This window comes from Amblyomma mixtum, chromosome 8, assembly GCF_055824585.1.
Source record: "Amblyomma mixtum isolate Tamu chromosome 8, ASM5582458v1, whole genome shotgun sequence".
In the NCBI taxonomy this organism is placed as follows: domain Eukaryota; kingdom Metazoa; phylum Arthropoda; class Arachnida; order Ixodida; family Ixodidae; genus Amblyomma; species Amblyomma mixtum.
Window position 1 is genome coordinate 44330989 of NC_143019.1, and position 21853 is coordinate 44352841.

Consider the following 21853-nt stretch of genomic DNA (forward strand, 5'->3'; position numbering starts at 1 on the left):
TTCAGACAAGGCGAACTGAAGCAAGGTTGAAATTTTTGTACCTAATATATAATAATCTGATTAGAATAAACACCCATGATTATATTACTCCTGTTTCACGAGCAAGTTATAACCATGGAAAAATGCTGCAAGAATTTCGGGCATACTCTAACCCAGTTAAACACTCATTTTTTGTCAAATCGATTGCAGAGTGGAATGAATTGCCGAAGTGTGTAGTGAACAGCCTGAATGTAGAAACGTGTAATTTGAGAGCCTTTTGTATGTGAAATCCTTGTCTTTTTGGTTTCTTCTTCCGCATTATCGTTTGCTCTTGCATGACGCTCGTGCATATCTTGTTTTTGATTTGTATCTGTGCTCAAGCCTGCTTGGAGTCAAGCGACTCCGCAGTATTAAATAAATAAAATAAATAAATAAAAACTCGAGGTGCCGCTAGATTCCGTTGCAAAGTATACAACTGCTATATCTTACTGGTATCTGCGGTGCAGAAACGTGGAGGCTAACCAAGAGGGTTCAGCTTAAGTTAAGGAAAACGCAGCGAGCTACGGAAAGAAAAATGATAGGTGTAACGTTAAGATGCCGCAAGCGGGCGGAGTGAGTGAGGGAACAAACGTGTGTTAATGACATCCTAGTCGAAATCAAGAGGAAGAAATGGGCTTTGGCAGGGCATAGTAATGCGAAGGCAAGATAACCGCCGGTCCTTAAGGGCAACGGAGTGGATTCCAAGGGAAGGCAAGCGTGGCAGGAGGCGGCAGAAAGTTAGGTTGGCGGATGAGATTAAGAAGTTTGCGGAGATACGGTGGCTGCAGCTGGCAAAGGACAAGGTTAATTGGAGAGACATGGGAGAGGCCTTTGCCCTCCGATGGGCGTAGTCAGGCTGATGATGATGACGATGATGACGATGATGATGACACTCTCTGCAGCGATATACGTCGCTTCGCCGCCATGCACGCAGTTTAGCAGTAGCTGCTGTCTATTAGCTGCTGTTACTTACGTACCTGTACATTGTTTCAGCGACAGGCGTGTGCATTTTGTCGCCCACAACTGCCGCGTGATGCCGCTTAGCCCCAGCGGCCCCACGACCCGGAGGTTATATATAGCTTAGGTATAACCAGTGTGCAGAAAACATGTACCACCTGTTGAAAAAGCTCTGAGGTTAGCACTTAAAACAGCACTGAGCGCGTGCGTCGATACAGGGTCTACAGCCTCTCTGGTTTTGCTGATACAAATGCTGAAGAGCATCTCCACTATCGGGCGCGTGCGGCAGAATTTCAGACGTGGGCGAGCTTAGAGAAGATTTATTCAGAGGGTGGGTTTGCGGTGGAGAGGGATGTTATTTCTCTAATGAACTTTTCTAGTCAAAAAGAAAAAAGAATGCAACCGCCGATGGGCTCTCCACCAGAAAAAATTCAAGCCCCAATTCCATCCTTCTTCTCTTAATGTCAGGCTCGGCGCAGGCGTCAAGAGGCGCGCTGTCGACTCCTTACTTTACATCTCCGAACAAATTTAAGCACGCCCGACATTCTTACTTTGCATTTTGGCACACTGAGCTGTGTGATTGCGGAGCCTGACCACACCTTAGCTAGGGAGCATTTGGGCTGCTTACGTGGAATTTAACGCCAAAGATTTCTGGCGTCGCTGTCAGTAACATTTAAAAGTGGTAATAGGATCAGTCATTTGCGCGGTGAACAGCATTCGACAATGACGCTGCCAATGGTACTTGATCATGCCACTTTCCATAGCACAGCATTTCATATGTAAGAGGGTCTAGGGTTTCCTCACTGCAATGCGAAATAGCAGCTATAACCTGGGCCCCCTCGATTTGGTTGCAAGCGTGTCCAAATAAATGAAATGAAATAATTCGGCTGGCCAGCAGCACTTGATGGTGCTGCTGGTGATAAGCATTTGATAGTGCAGTTGGTGGTAAACATTAGATAGCGTCGAATTATCGCTCACCGGGGAAGCCGACGTACATGATCTGTCGGCTGGTCCAGGGGTTGTCTGTGGCGCGGATGGCGAACCCAAGTGCTGCTCCGCCTACCAGGCCAGCAGCCATGAGCAGAGGAAGCAGCCGGCTGGACACGCCCTCCACCACCTGCTGTGGGCGTTCCTCTTCCACCTCCACCGGCAACGGACCGCTGCCGCCCGATTGGACACCACTCGACGACGACGGGCCTTTCTGCTGCTGCTGCTGTAGCTGTTGCTGCTGCAGCTGTTGCTGGCGCTGCTGCACGAGAGGGGTGCCCGAATTCTGGACTACGGAGTTCCACGGAGAATTTTCGGCGCTGGGGCCACCGCCGTCCGCTCCGCCGTACCCGCGTTTCTGTGGGTTGGAAACCCGCGGAAAGGCAATGGACAAAACGGAACGTTTTAAAAAAATTGAAGGGACACGCTTAAAGTCCGCCTTAAAGGGAGACTGAAGCACTTTTTCTGAAAATCGGGCTGGCAGCGGCATCCTATAGTTTTCCATACTGTATGCTGGAATATCGCATCCAAATAAGGCAAAAACAAGCGTGAATTGCCTTTTTTAGCCGAAATATGCGGCCTGTGCCGCGGGGCACGCCGCGCGGCGCGCCGCCGCCCGTGATTGGTCAAGAGAGGTCGTGACGTCACTTTGAGGACTGGAGAAGCTGCCGATGCGGATCTGGCGCTGCGTTGGGGGCAGATCGCAGCTTTCCGTGTCGTTGTAACAGCGAATACGGCGACTATTTTTTTTTACTGACCACCGAAGAAAAGGATACTACAGTTTGCTCATTCCACGTATCGCCTGAAACCAACAAAGACACAAGCAAAAAATTCTATGCCTAGCACAAGCATACGCCAGCGTCAAAGACGCGATACAGCACAACATCGGCTCGTATTCTCGGAAAGGAGGGAGGGCGCCACCAGCGCCACCGTGATCGGCTGTGCGCACACCGAGCTCCAGCAAAATCACGTCTACGTCCAGGTTCCTGACCTCGGATCGCCACCAACCGGTCTATAGGAGTGCTACTTCATCGCCTGTACGCCTGGTAATCAAAATTCCAAGCGTTCTGCGCCGTTTTCTGGCACATCAGCATCTGGCTGGCCGCCCACGCCGGGCGCGCTAAGCCAAGCCTACATCTGCACCGCCGGGGCAACGCCCACCGCGCTCGACAGCATGCTCGCAGCCGGAACGGCGGGGAGCTCGCCTAGCCAGTCAGCAGCCCAGGCGCTGAATCACAAGCACTGTGCTCCCGCGGCGCCCCGGCAAGCCACCGCAGCCACGATCGTCATGAAATTTGCGAACCACCTCAACCTCGGCAACACTTTATTCCCTGTGCTCTGTCGGTCCGTCATGGATTCCGCCCGCCTAACCAAGACTGAACGTGACAATACCTACATCAAACTCCGCACCTCGCAAAACATCCTGGCCATCGATACCCACCGCCCAGCCGCTGCTGACAAGCTGCTCCAACTCAAGCAAGTTTCACTGAACAACACCCAGTACGAAGTCACCTCGTACGTAGCTAATGACCCCCTTAACGCCCGTGGTGTTATACACGGCATCACCATGGACTTTACCGAAGACGACTTTGTCGCTAACCTTCGTGTTGACGGCACCCGACTACTAAGCGCCCGCCGTCTCGGTCGTACCAACACACTTCTGCTCACCGTCGAAGGGCCCCGTCTACCACGCTATGCCGTCTTCTACAGCGGAGTGTACCGCGTCTACCCGCAAAAGCCCCACAGCAAACAATGCACGCATTGTCACGCCATAGGGCACCGTGCCGACGTCTGTCCTAACAAGCCTAGCCTTGTTCGGTGCTCGATTTGCAGCCAACCGTTTCCTCCTGACCAAGACCCAACGACTACCCCACATGAATGTGAACCACACTGCTGGAACTGCAAGGGCGACCACACACCGTCTCATCCTGAGTGCCCCGCAAGGAAAGACGCCGACGCTGCAGTCCTAAAGTGGCACCGCGCCCAACGACGCCATCGCGCCCGCGCCGCCCCTCCACCCCCTAAAGCCGACGCGACCATCTGGCCGCCCCTGCCTACCTCGAACCGCTACGAGGCCCTTCAGCTCTCCTGCAGCAGCAACAGCAGCAGCAACAGCAGCAGCAACAGCCCGGGGCACGAGACCGCGCAAAGAAGTCAATCTCGAACCAAGCCCTCTGCCAAGCGGCCACCGTCCACCACTTCTGGTGCGGCAACCAGCACCTCCACCTCCTCTACTAAACCGCAAGCTTCCGTGATGCAGTCACAGACTCCACCAAGTCACCAGGTGAGCGGTCCATCTCCCACATCCATCGCACCCCCTCCCCCGTCCTTCCAACACCGGTTTTACTCACGTCCCTCCACACCTACTCCACTTTCACCCCTCCCTACCGACAACGATATTGCTCTCATACAGCAATCCCTTGCTCCCGTCCTATTGGCCTTACAACAACTGACGGCTCGCGTCGAGCAACTAGAGCACCATCTCCTCTCCCTCGCGTCCTCTGCCCCATGCTCTCCCGACACAGACTCCAATGCTCCCCCTCGAAAGCGCGCAAGCGCCCCTCCTGTGCGTAACCTCGACACCATGGAGGAAGACCCGCATGATGAGTGATATCATGCGACACACATGTGGTTGCAAGGAAGCCGGAAATGCAGCCACACCATCAGCCTGCTGAGTAAGGCGGCAGAGCAGGTGGGCCGTATGATCAACAGAGTCTCCCAAAAGAGATATGGAATGAGAGAAGACGACACTCTCAAGCTAGTTAACAGCCTAATTGTCAGCCGAGTCACGTACTCCCTGCCGTACCACGCGACGACCAAGGCGGAAAGAGAGCAAGCCGACATCATTCTCAGGAAGGCGTACAGGACTGCTCTGCACCTACCCAAGTACACGTCGAACGAAAAGTTGCTCCAGCTAGGCATCAGCAACACCTTCAGCGAGCTCGCCGAAGCTCTGCTGGGAACGCAAACCACGAGACTCAGAGGCACCCCCACGGGACGAGCGCTCCTAAGAAGGTTGGGTCGGGACACGAGCGGACTGGTAGACAGATACGCGGACGTACCGGACCACCTTAGGAAAACCATTAACGTAGGACCATTGCCGAAAAACATGGACCCCAATCTTCACGAAAACAGACGAAAAGCGAGGGCCGAGTACGTGGAGAGAACGCTAGCCCAGTTAGACAACACCGTATACACGGACGCTGCCGTATATCCGCGCGAGAGAGAACGCGTAGCCGCGACGGTAGTGGTAAACAAGGAAGGCAACATGATCACGTGTGCCACAGCAAAGGTCGCCGGCACAGCGGAGGCCGAAGAGATTGCCGTTGCGCTGGCGGCAGCAGAAGGCTACAGAACGGGCCGATCTCTCAACATACTGACGGACTCGAAGGAGACGTGTAGGAACTACACGAGGGGCAGGATCAGCAGAACAGCCCTTAAAATACTCAGCGGGGTAACCTCCGCCGAGGAGAAACCCAGGCATAACCTAATCTGGATCCCGGGCCACGCGGGCATAGTGGGGAACGAAAGGGCAGACAGCCTAGCTCGAGGTAACGCATTCCGAGCAGGGCAGTCAAATGCTCCGGAGCTCCGCCTACAGGCTTGCGAGGGGGGATACGCAGAGACCTTGCACTTGCATAGGGGAGCTAGAATTAGATATCCACCACCACACAAAGCCCTAACAAAGGAGGAAGCGACCGGCTGGCGCAGATTACAGACCAACTCCTTTCCTAACCTATACATACTTAATAAGATGTTCCCGACACAATACAGAGCCACCTGCCCTTGGTGCGATGCCACACCTACACTTTATCATATCACGTGGGAATGCGAACGCAACAAGGCATTCCACCAACACGAACACCCGAGTGCGGAGCAATGGGAGAGTCGGCTCACCAGCGGCGAGCTCGCGACCCAAAGGGCCTTAGTGCAGCACGCGACTGATGCAGCACGACTCAGTGGAGCCTTGGAATAGGGGCCCACCCTTGCTGACGAGAAGGCTCAAGTCGCCAGCGCCAGAGAAGACGACGGAGACTTCACAACCGCGAATCCCTTGAAAGATACAATAAAGTTTTCACTCACTCACTCCACCCCAAAACCCTCTAATTATTTGGCAGTGGAACTGCCGCGGTTTTCGTCGCAAGAAAAATGCCCTCTTGCAACACATACGGATTACTGGCGTTAACCCAGACGTCATCGCACTGCAAGAAACGCACGGTGCCTTTTCTCTTCCAGGTTACGACCATTTTACTCAGCCAAGTATAGTCATGAAGAGAAAAGGACATCAAACGCCCCCTCCTCCGCCGATTTTGACGGTTACATACATACGGCGCACGATACCCACCATTCAGGAAGATACATCCCACCTCAACTCCGGGACGAAAGAGCATGTCCTGACACACTCCACCTATCAGGGTCACCGTATCACGATTTTAAACTGCTACTGGACTCCCTCCGACTCTAAAACCAGCACCCCACCTTTGCATACGGCCCTCCCTGCCTCTAATGTCCCTACTACTTTCGTCCTTCTTGGTGACTTCAACTGCCCACACCCTGCATGGGGATACGACCGTACTTCAGCCTCCGGACGAAAACTCGACCGCTTCGCCAGTATTCATCACCTCACCCTCCTGAATGACACGTTCATGCCTACACGTCTAGGATGTGGAGCACAATCCGACACAAACCCCGACCTTGCATGGATTCGCAGCGATCTCCGCGCTTCTTGGAGTAATACGGGTGACACGATGGGGAGTGATCACTGTATTCTTCAGATAACGCTCACGTCCCAGCGACCCTCCAGACCACCCGGAACACATCTACCTCCCACTATGCTCGTAGACTGGCCAAAGGCTCGGCCGGCCCTCGACTCCTTATCAGTCTCACTCGAGGACCCCGAAAAATGGTGTAGCGCCATTATGGAGACAGTCTCCCAACACACCAAACATATCCACCGATCTCCCGACTATCCATACATTGACACACACCTACTTGGGCTATGGAAACAACGTCGCCGGGCCATAAAAGCTTGGCGCAACTGTAGATCTAGCCACGCACTGAAAAGAAAAGTTGCTGAACTAACGCAAGCAGCCCAAGAATACGCTGACCAACTAGCCACGAACAACTGGCTTCAGCTCTGCGATGACATGGTCGAGAGACTCCACACTCCAAAAGTCTGGCACATTATGCGCACTCTACTTGGACAGGGTAAACCTCGTAACACACTTCAAAAGCTACAGTTGGCCCTCTCCGTCTCACAAGAAGAGCTGGCTGAGCAAATCCGAAATCAATTTTACCCATCCTCTACTTCTCCTGCCAGCTCCCCGTCATACCCTTACACCGAAGAAGAAGCAGACGAGCAAGGAATGAATTCTGACTTCACATTCGCCGAACTTCAGGCTGCTCTACGCTCCCTTAAGCGAAACACAGCACCCGGCCCAGATAAAATTACCTATGGTATACTCCGTAACCTCCCCGATTCAAAACTAGACGAACTTATTGAGATCATTAATACTGTTTGGCGCTCCGGGAAAATTCCCGCTGCGTGGAAAGAGGCACACGTAATTATGATTCTGAAACCAGGAAAATCCTCTGCGCTCATCACTAACCTCCGACCTATATCCATGACTTCTTGCCTAGGGAAGCTGATGGAGAAGATGGCCCTTACCCGCCTCGAATGGCACCTGCATACCAATCGCTGTCTTGCTCCCACTATGGTCGGATTCCGCGCCCACGTATGCACACAAGACATTGGACGGCAAATCTATGAGGATTTGTACGCCTTCCCAAGCAGCGCACAGCTTCGAGTTTTGACCGGCGTGGATATCAAAAAGGCTTTTGATAATGTCGCCCACTCCGCAATTCTCACCAACCTGGCAGACACTCGGCCTGGGGTCCGCATGTTCAACTACATCAAAGACTTTCTTACAGACAGGACCCTCCGAATCATTGGCCCCGACGGCACACCTTCCGCCCCCTTTCCCCTCACCGCAGGTACACCACAGGGATCCATTCTTTCACCTATGCTTTTAAACTTGGCAATGAAAGAACTGCCCCGAAAACTCGCTGAAATTCCTGCCTACGCCACGCTATATATGCGGATGACATCTCTCTCTAGTCTACCACAGGAAACGCCGGGGAACTAGAATCCACTTTGCAGCAAGGCCTCGACGTCGTTCAGGAGCATGCACGCCGCATAGGTATGAGTTGTTCCGCCGAAAAGTCGGAATACATCGTGGTTTCTAACGCTCCTCAAAAAACCGCTTCTTCCTACCGCTAACTCATTCAACTCTCTCTCGCGCAAACCCCTATTCCCCGACGGAGTCACATCAAGATCCTTGGCTTCACTATTCAACAAGATGGCAAGTGCAACGTGTGGCTTAGCCAACTCCTGCAACAACTGAACCAAATTCGCCACATGCTGTCCCGTATATCTCGTCAAAAGCATGGACTCAGAGAACACGAACTCCGTCGAGTTATAGAAGCACTCGTTTATTCGAGGGTCATGTACGCCTACCCCTATCAACGCCTCACATCCTCTCAAGTAAGCAAACTGGAAGCGTCTCTGCGTCGCTTCACTCGATTAGCCATGGGAGTTCATCTACGCCGCAAATGCTCTGATCGCAGACGCCGCCATTTTCAACTCCCTCGAAGAACGCGCAGCAGCACACCACCGAGCCCAGATACACCGTCTCTCTACCTCCGAGCAAGGCAGAGACCTCCTCAGCCTTTTCGGACACACCATTTCCCAACTACCCTCGCTTCAACCATCTGCTCCCCCGTGGAAAAGCCTCCCGCGTCTTACTGTAAAACCCATTCCACGCCACATGTCTCCAACGATAAATCCCGGGCGGCGTGAAGCACTGGCGAACCATTTACCCGCACTGGGCCACGACACTTACTATACCGATGCCTATATCCTCGAGCACCAAGTAGTTACTGCAGTAGTCGGCCCTCGAAGCACCTCCACGCATCTCCACACAGGAGTGCCCTCCTCAACCGACGCAGAAACGCTGGCCATAGCAGAGGCGATTACGCTTCACGACCACCTTTCCTCCACCATCACCATACGTGCAGACTCTCAGGCTGCCATACGCTCATTCGAATCTCAAAAACTCCCTCCCCATATCCTAGACACTTTGCTGCAATACCTAACAGCCCACCCTACGCTCCATGTCCGCCTTGACTGGATTCCTGGTCATCAAGGTATACCGGAGAATGAGCTTGCTCATGCTCTGGCCCGTGAAAAAATACCACCGGGCCCTCCGACTGCCTGGCCAGCCCATTATAATCCCAAGGCAGACCGCGCTACACACCGACAGGACCGCCGCGAACACCTTCGCAATTTGCGCCACATGCGACGAACCCTTCCGTCACCCTCCCATTTCCTTTGCCGTGCTGACGCCACTCTAATTCGACAGGCACAGACTAACTCCCTTCCCTGCGAACTGTATTCCCACTACATCCTTCATAAACCGGGCAAACCCGCCTGTCTCGTGTGCGGAGAGCACCCCTCAAACATTCATACATATTGGTTATGCCCCCGCGCCACTAACTCTCCCACCATACCTTCCTCGCATACCTTGCCTCCCCCCTTTCACCTCACGTGGGCCCGATGGACCGCTCCACCAACCTCTCTGCAGCCCACCCTCTGGCCGCTCCTCGCCGCCCACATCCGACGCATCCAAGGGACACGTGGCCCCACTCCGCCACCGCCGATAAATAACGCCCACCAAACGGGCAGATAAGAAGGCTCGGACTTGAGCTGAAAAATAAAAGTTATCTCTCTCTCTCTCTCGGAAAGGAAGGGGTGCGAACAATACTCAAGTCAATTACCACCACCGGACGCCTCCTGGCTCGCCCGGAAGAGTGTCATCCTAAAGAAAAGGCCCAAAGCACTGTGTAAATCCTGTTCTCAGTACCCGGCGTTGCAGGTTGGGGCAAGAAAGTATTTCAAGTGAACGATGAAGGAGCACAAAGTTGGTGTCAAAATTAGCGAAGCGCAGTGGCCAAGCACTGCGAGGCATGCGACCACAAGATAGTGACGCAATCATGGTGCGCTGGAAACCAAGCCAAATACGCGCACAAATACGCTTCACTCCTGGCGCGTTCAGCAGATGCCAGAAAATATTAATCGCTGCCTCGGAAACGTTTGCCCTTCCTAGATTTGCAGTTTAGGTTCAGTGAAGTAGTTGCCAACTATATGTGTGTTTAAAAGCCAAGCTAGCTGCAACCCGACCGCTGCCACAACTTGATGAAGAAACCGAGTAAGGTTGCGGTGTTTTTTTGCAAAAACTCGGTTGGAATTCATTTCTCTCATAAATTTGCATCCGAAATCAGCGTCGAACGCTTTCATTTTAATTGCTTAGCTAGGATTAAACGAGATGCCGCATATGAAGAGCTTCGATGCTTGCTTGCTTTGCTTTATTGTGATTTGCTCTGCTTGCTTGCTTGCTTGCTTGCTTGCTTGCTTGCTTGCTTGGACACGTCGAACCGAGTATAAAATCACTAACCGAGCCTTGCTGAGCACGTCTCAGGTGGTCTGGCCGCACCTAAGCTGAGGAGAGCGACACATGCTTAAGCCTCTATAAGGTTTCTTCAGGGGCTAAGTGAGCATGTTTCTACTTTTAAAAGAGGCGCTTCTTCAGAATGGTGACACGCCTCTTATGCGCGAGGAAATCGATGGAACTGTGTCATGGTTCAGCCGCGCCTTTTCGACAGAAATCTCCAGAGATCACACTAGGACAAGCTCTGCCTGTAGCCGCTCTTACGAAAGTGTTTCGAGCAGAGTAAGCTTGCTTTAGTCGGCTTGAACTCTTCGTCACAGCAGCGAGCGGTTGCGCTGCGAGCTTGTGGTCTTGCGGAAAACAGTGGAAGACGACACAGTCGCGGTCGTAGTTGTTCGTGGACACGAACGCAGAGTAGCACCTGTTGAATCTGATTCTCAAGGTCGGCTGACACGCTTTGTACGTCGCAACGCACGTAGTACGAGGAACAACGCATGCAGCACGAGAAACAACGCGCGCTGAAAGCGCGCTCGGGTGCGCCGAAGTATCCCCGGCTCCTCAACATGACGTCACGCAGGCCGACATGGACGAGGTTTCCCTCTCCGCTGTTCCCGTCTCCTGCGCTCGCGCGGGGCGCGGGAAATTTAAACATCGCGTTTTAATTGGTGATTGCGCCACTGTTTTAGCCATAATCGAAAAAATAATTTCACAGACGTGATCAGCAATGACACAACTTCAAAACCCTAGAAGGTTAGCCGATTCGAAAACCGCCTCAGTATCCCTTTAAGGGTATGATGCGACAGCGTTAATGAGTGAATGCCCGTATATGCGGAATTGGTCACTCTGGATTTTCACCACTCCTGGTGCAGTGGTGCAACGGTTAAGCGATGCGCCACACTCTAAAAAAAAAAAGGTAGTGGAGGTTACTACATTTTGGGCTAGCAACAACCGTCACATATATGACTACCTATGTAGTAACTGTGCGTAGTAACTGGAAGGTAGTAACATTTACTACCTCTGGAGAGGTAGCAACAGTAACTACCTGCAGTAACATTTGCTAGATTGTTAGATTTGCTGCCATTCAGGAAACCCTTTTCATTATATAAAAACATGGGGCACTGAGTAGCAATGTCACCAGGAATGTTAGTGTACATACGTGTGCATATTCCTATCATCTATTTCCAGATCAACGTAGTAATGGATACTACCAGGGTTATAATGAGGTAGTACAAGTGTAATGACTGCCAAAAAACGTAGTAACAGCAGAAGTCTCTACCTTGTTACTACTTAATTTTCTTTTGAGGTAGGAACAAGGTCGTAGGAACATAGTATACAGGTAGTAAGGGTTAAAAAAAAGGCTGCAACAGCAGCCGTTTCCACTACCTTTCATTTCACTGCCCCGCGGATGGAAGGTGCTGCCACCGGTGGGTCTTGTGCGACCCAGGTTGCTCTTCCCGAGCAACCTCTCGCAAACTATCATTAATTTAACTGCCACCTACCACTGTGGTCCGCCTGCTCATAATCCGGTGGGCAGATTGGGATGACGACACACGGTCACGTGACCTAGTCGGCCCACCTAGGCTGCTTCTCTTGGGATTCTTCGCTCATAACGCCGACGACGGCGGCGAATTATCTGGGGAACGGGAGCCTTAAAGCTATCGCGTTAAAATTAGGGACCCACTACGGGACACGTGGGATGCTCTGAAGCGATACTGGGGAATTCGTTTGACGCTCTAGGGTAGCTGCTGTGTATGGTATTCCGCAGGGAGCTTCTTTGAGGGACCACTTTTGGAGCCGCTGCGGAACCACTCGTTTTGGTTTGGTTTGGTTTATGGCGTTTAACGTCCCAAAGCGACTCAGGCTATTAGGGACGCCGTAGTGAAGGGCTCCGGAAATTTCGACCACCTGCGGTAATGTCAGTGCACGTTAAAGAACCCCACTCGTTTTGGGATAGCTAATCGAATGTAAGGTTAGACTCCTGAGAAAAGAAAATGCGCGGGAACTTCCGCAATAAGATCGCACAGCGACTGGTTGTAGCTAAGCGCCGCTGTAAGGGGTCTGGTATTTCGATGGTTGCAGATGTCGAGAAGTCAGCCCCGCTCGTTCGGTGGAGTTCGCGGAGATCTCTGGGGTTCACGTTTGGGAAAGGGGTCGAAACGCGTCTCTTCTTTTGTCCTGTTTAATCACGGCAGCTATGCGAGGGGCTAAAAAGCACGTTAATTTTTCACGCTCACCAAGTTACGGTCCTGCATCTTCGACCCCTTCCAGATTGTGGACCGAACACCAAGGAGGACAGACCGTGAAGACGAAAGCTCGCGCTTGCCGCATCCGTGATCGTTTTCGCTGCAGTGGAATAAGTTTTCTGTCGCGACATAATGCCTCGACCAAATGCGGCCCCAATGATGTTTGCGCAGAGGAAAAAAAATCCTACTGTCGTAAATTAAAGAGGTGGTTAGAGCCAAACAAAGATTGCTGTTTTTCTGTAGATTGGCCCCCTACTTCTGCATTAAGAAGAGGAAGACGAGAAGCCATGCTCGCGGCTGCGCTCATTTTTTTTCTGTGCCTTGGCCACTCCCCCGTAGTGGGTATGAGCCATTTTGTTTGAGGCCGTCCAACCAACTCATGGTTCCATGCCGCACGAGCCAGCAGTCCACGTCGCCATCTACAAGACTGGTCGCTTTCCCTAGCAGCCATCTTTCTCGGATCTGGACTAACTGGGCGTTGCTCTAAGTGTACAGCATCACCACCATCATCATCATCAGCCTGACTACGCCCACTGCAGGGCAAAAGCCTCTCCCATGTCTCTCCAATAACCCTGTCCTGCGCTAGCCGCGGCCACCATATTCCCGCAAACTTTTTTATCTCACCGACCCACCTAACTTTCTGCCGCCCCCTGCTACGTTTGCCTTCTCTTGGAATCCACTCCGTTACCCTTAAGGACCAGCGGTTGTCTTCCCTTCGCATTACATGCCCTGCCCAAGCCCACTTCTTGCTCTTGTTTTCAACCTCTTGCCATATTTGCATTCGGGCTGGAAGCACTGTACGTCACGGGGGTATAACTCAGGTCGATCTGCACTGAGCGGCCGTAATTGACCTAAATCTGGAGCTGGACTACGAAGTGCGCACGCATTCAAACCGCTTTCAACTCTCGGTCCCGCCTTTGGGAAACCGTCTGTGACGGGTAATGTGCAGCTGGGTTTATCAACGTTGATGAAATCTTGCGCAAGGACCGCCGTTCATATGAGATGCGGTGCGATAAACCACAGGTGCAGTGAATAGGAAACGTCACAGCGGAAGTACCATATGGTCCTTTTTTTTTCCTTTCTATTCCTGGCTTGTCTCGTTGTATATCACAGTGAATTGACCAACTTGCCCAGCTTTATAACCTTTCTAATCGGGGTGCAGGATGGACGCTGGTGGTTAGGCTAGCGATCTTCAGGACGGCGGTTTGTTATAGCTCTTCCGTAAATGCACGGGTAATTGCCATTGGCCGGTGCTCCAGAGAGAAGTTTATAGGCTGCTGAATAGTTCTCACCCATAGGCAGGATAGTTCTTACCCATAGGCAGGCCCATGAAAATCCTACTTTTGTAGGGGAGAATTTCTGGGCAGAATTAACGGCCTAGTTCCATCCCCAAACGTTGGTTGAAAGTCTACATTATAAAGCTCATCATCCAAAGGCTCAACTTCGAAGAAACCTTACCGGCATTCCTCAGCTCTAAATAGATGGCGAGAGTGTTGTGCACGTAGGCGATGGCCACAGTACTTCGACCATTTCTTTCCTATTGTAGCCTGCTGAGAAATAAATTCCAACGTTTAAGTTGATTAAGAATGGAGGTATACCCTTAGATCACGGTACTCGGTTGACAACTCTACATTAAAACGGTAACGCATGGACACCACAGCCCGTGAAGCCCTTCAATTTCCGGACCACAGCCCGTGGTGTCCATGCGAGGTGGGCGCATGGACACCACGGGCACTTACTACAGTCCATGTACTTGGGGTTTACGTGCCCTTCTGTGCGCTCCTTCCTCTTATAGAGAGACCTGCCTTATAGAGACCTGCATTTTCGGTTTGCGAAATTTAGTGCGTGCGAAATAATCTAACGGCGAAATCATTAGCAAGACTTTGAGGTATAGAATAATAAGTTTGCAGTATTCGCCGCAAAAGTAATGTGGGTGGTCCGTTACGGTGAAGTGATTGCACTCGACACCCCGCACTTCCGTTTATATACTCGCACAGTCAGATGTTGTCACGAAGGCAAAAAATGCACAGGAACACCTAATTACATTGACTTTTAATTCGATAGCATTAGAAGCTGTTGAGGGCCGCCGCGGTGGCTCAGCGGTTATGGTGTTCGGCTGCTGACCCAAGACGCTTGTTCGATTCCGGCCGCGAGGATTGAATTTCGATGGAGGCTAAATACCAGAGGCCCGTGTGCTGTGCGATGTCAGTGCACGTTAAAGAACCCCAGGTGGTCGAAATTTCCGGAGCCCTTCACTACGGCCTCCCTCATAGCCTGAGTTGCTTTGGGACGTTAAACCCCAATAAACCAAACCAAGCTGTTGATATATTTAGGGATGTGACGTCACTTCCGGTCTAGTGATGTCCCTGCCCTCCAGCCAATGGGAATTATCAGGTGTGGTGACGTCACCTTCCTTCAGCCAATCACCCGGTCTGGTGAGGTCTCTTACCACCAGCTAACGAGAATGACCAGGTCTGGTGACGTCATTTCCCCCAGCCAACGGGAATTATTCGCTCTGGTGACGTCGTTTTCCTGCGGCCAGCGGTATAATTTTATGACCGATGGCACAATTTTTTTTTCCCCGATGACACTTTTATTGCCATCGCAATAACACTCCAGGCTTCTCGTGGGGAGCCGGGTAAAATTATCCTTCATGTGCCGTGAATGACGCAGGCGTGATCGGTGCCCTGGTGGCCACCGCGGTGGACCTGCTGGTGTTCTCGGCGAGCCCGCCCACCCTGCAGGTGTAGATTGAGATCCTCATGACGGTGCCCATCCTCTGGCTTCCTACATACATCGTCACCCGCGGACTGGTAAGCTCCATGTTCTCGATGCGCTGTTAGAGCCCCGCGGGAGTAGGTCAAGAGCAAATTCAAGCACTCCTTAGAGCTGTCAGATCTTGATACTCGTTGGTGAACACCGGGCAGGGCCGGATTAAGAAAAGTGGGGGCCCTGGGCTAATGCGCATCTAGGCCCCCTCTCCCTTTTCCTCCACTGATCCCCGTGCCCCCTGCTGCACTACTTGAGCCGCCGCGGTGGCTCAGTGGTTATGGCGCTCGGCTGCTGCCCCGAAAGACGCCGGTTCGATCCCGGCCGCGGCGGTTGAATTTCTTTGTGGGAGAAATTCTAGAGACTCGTGTACTGTGCGATGTCAGTGCACGTTAAAGAACCCCGATGGTCGAAATTTCCGGAGCCCTTCACTACGGCGTCTCTCATAGCCTGAGTCGCTTTGGGACGTTAAATCCCCATAAACCAAACCACTACTGGAATGTATCCCATGTTTCATTGTAATTCCACCTAATTAAAATGAACGAAGCGCGATCAATGGGATTCGTGTAACAGTAACGCAGTAGCATTAGTTTTGCGCACAAAACACTACGGGACTCTTGGAACGCGCGACACGTGTCCGTCGGTGCCCGAGCGCCGAACGCCACGGAAGAGCCGCGTGAGCCGACCGACATCATGCGAGGCTGCATTGCAGCTAAATTGCAGCGCGCTGCGTGCGCCGCCTACTCTCCTTTTTCACTGACACCGTGCACAAGCCGACAGACAGGTTTTTGTTCGCAGCACTGTTTTAATGCTAACGCATTAAAGAAAAGCAGGCTGAGCTAGCTTCCTACAGTCGAGCTGGGTGCTTCGGCAGCGACTACGGAATAGAAACACTCGTTAATTAGTGCCCCGAGAAGGTAATATTAAAAGTTGTTAAAATTAATTTGACTACACGATGAACGTTTACTACTGCCCTCACGAGGCGCATTTGAATAGCAGAATTAAAGTCCTGGATGAGTGGTGAGCGTGCTCGGCGCTGAGCCGAGTATCCGGGTTCAAATCCAGCCGCACGGCGGCCGCGTTTTGATGGAGGCGAAATGCAAAAATGCGCCCATATGCTGTGCGATTTCAGAGCACGTTAAAGATCCCCAGGGGGTCGAAATTATTCTCGAGAGCTCCAAAACGGCACCTCTTTTTTTTTTCTTTTTTTTTTTTGCTGCCGCGGTGAATCAGTGGTCATGGCGCTCGGCTGCTGACCCGAAAGATGCGGATTCGATCCCGGCCACGGCGGTCGAATTTCGATGGAGGCGAAATTCTAGAGGCCCATGTACTGTGCGATGTCAGTGCACATTAAAGAACCCCAGGTGGTCGAAATTTATTGGCAGTCTGCTATCATTTTCTTGTACTAATGAATTATTTTTTGGGGCAAAACGTAATGCTCTTGCTTCACTGTCGGGCGACGTCCTTTGCAAATTTGTAGCTTGACACAGTAGAAAGAAAGACTGTGCATCCATCAAGGCGTTACAAATGCAAACTGTGGGCTTTGCACCAGATCTCCTTATTTGTTATTCAAAGAAAAGTCGTGGGAAAGTACATAATACTTGCCAATTAATGCTCCAAAGCTAGACAGAGGACATTGAAGGATGCCCTGCTGCGGGGTCCAGGTTACTTTTGACCACCGGCAGTTTTGTAATGTGTACTGGCATTCATGCATTTTAACAAAATATTGTTAAAATGCATAAATGCTGCTGTCAGTGTAGTCGGCATTAAGAGAAAAAATTCCGGTGGCCCTCCTGTCACTAAGTCACGTGACCTTGTGACGTTATCACAACCTGGATCTCAGAAACCCCACCAGTGGCTGTGTTTGAAACAGCCGCTGTTCCAAACATAGCCACCTTCTGTGGCAGTGGCACATCACTTAACCGCTCCTCCACTATGCCAGGATCGGTAGGAGGACTTCCTCCGTTCAATAAATGTAAAGTAGGGAATGGCCAATATTGCATACTTGGGCATGTAGGTAGAACCTAGGCGACAGAGAAGGACTACTTGTGCGAGAGGTATCAGTAATGCTATTGCACTGTATCCTTAAGTGTGGGTTAAGCGTTACGTGATGGCGAAGTAATTCTTAAGTTCAGGTTAAGCGTTACATGATAGCGTAGGAATTCTTAAGTGTAGGTTAAGCTTTACATGATGGCGAAGGAACGAATAGTTTCCATGGCTGTGAAGTGATATGCCAAGAAAACCCTAGGCCACTGAAGGGACCATTTACGCTATCACATCATACCCTGAAGGCGGGGCTTAAATGCTCCATCAGGTTTTTGTCCCTAGCTAAATGCATATGAGCATTGAAACCGTGGTGTGGTTGCTCGTCAGCTAAGTGCCTAAGCCACTGAGTTTTTGTGTAAACATTGGATTAGGGCGCTTAGCTTGTACTAGCTAAGTATAATAAGACTCTTAGTAATCAACTTGCCTAACTTTGTTTTCTGGTGGCAAGATGTATTAGGCTGTTTCATTTCGACCAAGTTGTCTATCCACTGGAGAGAGAACTTAGAGCAGTCAGAATAATGAACACAACAGGAAGGGCACTTCTCACTGTACTTCCAGTGGTTGACCCTCTTGTCTGTCCTGGCTTCACTTGTTGCATCAAGTTGCTGATTGTATGGTTCTACACAGGGCGCGTGGCTATTGAATACTTGGATCCAAACCCCGAAGTGCAGAAGAAGTACGCCTTCAAGTGTCACCGTGCCAAAGACAGCAATGGCATCGAGCTCATCTACCCTGTGAACGCAACTGTGAACGCATTCCACAACTTGTACAACACATTTGCGGCGGGAGACAGTGACGGCCACGTGAACATCTGGGACGGCTTCAACAAGAAGCGTCTCTGTCAGTTCCACAAGTACCCATCGAGCATTGCATCCCTGGCCTTTAGCCATGATGGCTCGCTGTTGGTTATTTATTCCTCTGCGAACAGGGCGAGATTCATAAAAAACCGCACGACGCCATCTTTGTGCGTCGTGTCACTGATCAGGAGACAAAGCCGAAACAACTCCATTATCACTGACTTGTTTTTGTTTTATTTCTTTATTTTATTCAATAAACATGAATGTTTAACTCTGAACACCTGTACTGTCTCCACTTCAGCACCCCTTTTGAAGTGACCTTGTGAATTGTTCTTTTTCCGTTTTCATTTTGCTGGATGACTTTTGAGCTTATAAGCTTTTAAGCAACAGGCATTAGCTGCATATGCAAAGTGTACAGCTTGGTTGATTTCAAGAAGCAAAATTGGTTGTTCGTAAGTGGAGCTCAATGCTCACAGTACTTTCATCCAATATTTTCCTTGTTTGCATTAGCTGAACTCAAATTAGAATATCGAAAATTTGAACTCGCCAGAATCGAGCTTTTGGTTCATTCGAACTGACGAATTGGCCGCGTCTGAATTACGTGTATCTCAGTAAGAAAAAATGCCCACTAATTTGAATGCACGAGCGAGTGCCACTGTTAATTCGCTCAGTCTGAGCTGAGATTTGCCATCGGGCATCCGCAGGCCAGAAGTTGAGTGGTCGCACGGCGAACGAGTAACCACGGCGAACCACGGCGAACGATTGCATAAGCTGCCACGCGCAGTCTGCTGCGCTGAAATTGGCCATGGTTTCTTTGCGGCAACCGAAAGCTCCTCGCGAACATAAACGTAAGCCCAGCTGTGCTGCTCAGAAACGTAGCAAAACATTTTAAAATTCTATGTTTTGGGCATAGGAACGTTTCTTTCCGCTTGGTAAGCGGCTTTGGGCAGAGTTTCGTGAGAATAGTATGGCAACACTGGGATAGCAGACGGCGAGTACGTCTCACGAAACTCTGCCGCGGCTTTTGTGGAAACCCTCGCACATTGACTTACATTAGAGGAGTGAAGACTGTCACCAGCGCTGAAATCACATACACAGCCAGTTTAAACCACTATAGTGGTTTATCACTGAAAGAATGTTATTTATTTCTGTCACCAATATCGGCAACTGTTATTTTGCTGGTCCTGGACTAGGGTGACTCGTATCCCCATCGAGGCGCCCAGTTGTGGACGTGATGTCACTGCGTTGTTACCGTGGTGGCAGTCGTAACTTAAAAAAAATATATCTAGAAAATCAGAGCTAAATATAACGATTTACTTGTAGTGGCAAACAAAAAAGTCAGTGGTGGGAATGCTGCGGCGATTGCGCAAACTTGCGCCTTTATATTAAATCTGATGCATGCTGCTACAAAGTGCCGAGGGGCTGCACATGCGCGGGAAGGCTTAGCGCAGTTTACGTGTCCGCTGTTTGGAACGCCTTTGTCGGTGACTGCCTTGCACCCGCCGCGGTGACTCAATTGTTAGGCGCTCGGCTACTGTGCCGCAGTACCTGGGTGCGAACCCGACCGCGGCGGCCGCGTCTCAATGGAGGCGAAATGCGGAAGGCGCCCGTATTCTGCGATGTTATTGCATGTTAAAAATCCTCAGGTGGTCGAAATTATTCCGGAGACCTCCACTGCGGCACCGCGGGTGCACAGTACCATGTAGTAACTGAGCTGACGTCGCATGAACAGAGGCTGCGGACGACGTAGGCGGGACTCGTCTCAGGATATTAGGGACGGAAACTACCTCGATAGTTTTGCCGGTAGAAATCCGTCAATGCATTAGAGTCGGAGCGCTCCGTACCCAATGGGCATTGGAAGTCCCATGGATGTCCTGCGGATGTTTAGGATGTCTGCAGGACGTCCATGGGAGGTTCAGTGCCCATCGGGTAAGAATGTGCTGGTGGGTCGTCACGATGGACGGAGAGGGCCAAGGCGCAGCTCCTTAGAGAAAAATACTCGGGGGATGGAAGCACCGTGGAGTCTCCGCTGGGAGCATTTCCCGCAAGGTAGTAGCCTCGGCAGTTACGCGAGCAGAGTTGGGATGGCTGAAAAGGATACTACAACGCTAGGAATTACTCAGGAAGGCGCCAGCACCATTCTTTGCGATTACAAGACGGTCCTCCGCAACACTGCGCGAGGGCGAATCTCCGCCACCGAGTACCACGATGCCAAAAGGCAGGAAAGTTATTGGCCTGGTTTGGGTCCCGGCTCATGAAGGGGCCGCTCACCAGTACGCTCGAGGTTTTGTCAGCCGTGCTGGTGAGGAAGACTCCGACGCGGGGACCTTGCGAATTGAGACGCTGGACAGCTGCCAGGCCATTGCGAGTTATTACAGAGATCTTAGGGGCGAGTCTGCCTCCCCCGAATACGTCGCTGAGCCGAGATCAAGCCACCACGGGGAGGCGACTGCAGACACGGTCGCTGCCAAATTCATGGATCAGTGCGAATATATTTCTGATCTAGTAAATCCTTACTGCCAGCGTTGCGGTGAACTAGCAACGCTGGATCACATAATTTGGGATTGCGCGGAGGATCTGTCTCCAGCAGGCCTGGTTATAGCTCCCTCAAAAGCATGGGAAGCGTACAGTCCAAGGCCGTGGCAAGAGTGCAAGAGGTAGCCAGAAATATTTTTCGAGGGTGTCATTCGCCGCCGGTAGAAAAGTAAAAGAAAGCCTGCGCCCAAACAGTATCGTAGTCCATAGAGTTAAAATACTTTTAATTGCTTTCATAAAGCCGAAGGGTCCGTCGTTTCGTTCACTCTAATCTCTGCATAAAATACTTGTGCACACAGGATTGCGTGAACTTGATTCGCCGAGAACATACGTAAAAAACGAAAAGTCGCGGCAGTTTCAACTATTTGCATGTGATTTACAACAACACAAGAGCTTCTGCTCAATAGCAAAGTCAGCAACTGCGAACGAATGGTATTTGTCAAAATTTATACTTCATGCATGTAAACCTGCGCCCGGCCGCAGAGGCGCTTAAAAAAAGCACTTTTTATTTTCGTAATAGTTTATTATCATTTGAGGACAACGCAAAGGATGAAAAAGTAGGCTGACGTGAAAAGGTATGTTTAATCGGGTGAACTGTGCCTACTGTTAAAAGGAGTGCCATACTTCGTGCGGTAGCGAAGAGGTGTGATTCTTCTCAGCAATAAGTTCCGCTTCCTATTCTAGAGCCACGACAACGTAGTACATACATCGATCTTTTCAGGAATAAACCGACACTCTTCTTATTTTTGCTTTTACATTTTAATATATCGATGCGGTGTGTAAATAGCATCGGCGAAATAAAAAGGCCGAAAGGTGTGTGAGAGAGAGGAGATGCGGCACTCAGAAAATTTCGGGGGGGGGGGGGGGGGGGGGTGGAAGGGGTGCTCTGGCACTGACCCCGCAATGTGCAATATTCGCGACATTCGCAACATTCGCAATATCAACAATATTCGCAATGTGCTTTCCTTCACTGTTTATGCTCTAGTGATATAAT

General features: G+C 51.1%; 1 protein-coding gene and 1 pseudogene across 1 annotated transcript; both read left to right on the plus strand.

Annotated features, from left to right (window-relative positions):
- The first annotated feature begins 2525 nt into the window (after nucleotides 1-2525).
- Nucleotides 2526-18294, plus strand: LOC149332259 (uncharacterized). The gene is made up of 3 exons (XM_089557175.1): nucleotides 2526-4246; nucleotides 15386-15525; nucleotides 18155-18294. The coding sequence occupies exons 1-2, from the start codon at nucleotides 3137-3139 to the stop codon at nucleotides 15389-15391; spliced, it is 1116 nt and encodes a 371-aa protein (XP_089413301.1). The 5' UTR covers nucleotides 2526-3136; the 3' UTR covers nucleotides 15392-15525; nucleotides 18155-18294.
- Nucleotides 15475-18602, plus strand: LOC149332260 (mitotic checkpoint protein BUB3 pseudogene; annotated as a pseudogene).
- Nucleotides 18603-21853: the final 3251 nt, after the last annotated feature.

Bases quoted from the DNA above. Each gene is read 5' to 3' on its own strand.
- LOC149332259 (XM_089557175.1), top strand. From the start codon at position 3,137: ATGCTCGCAGCCGGAACGGCGGGGAGCTCGCCTAGCCAGTCAGCAGCC.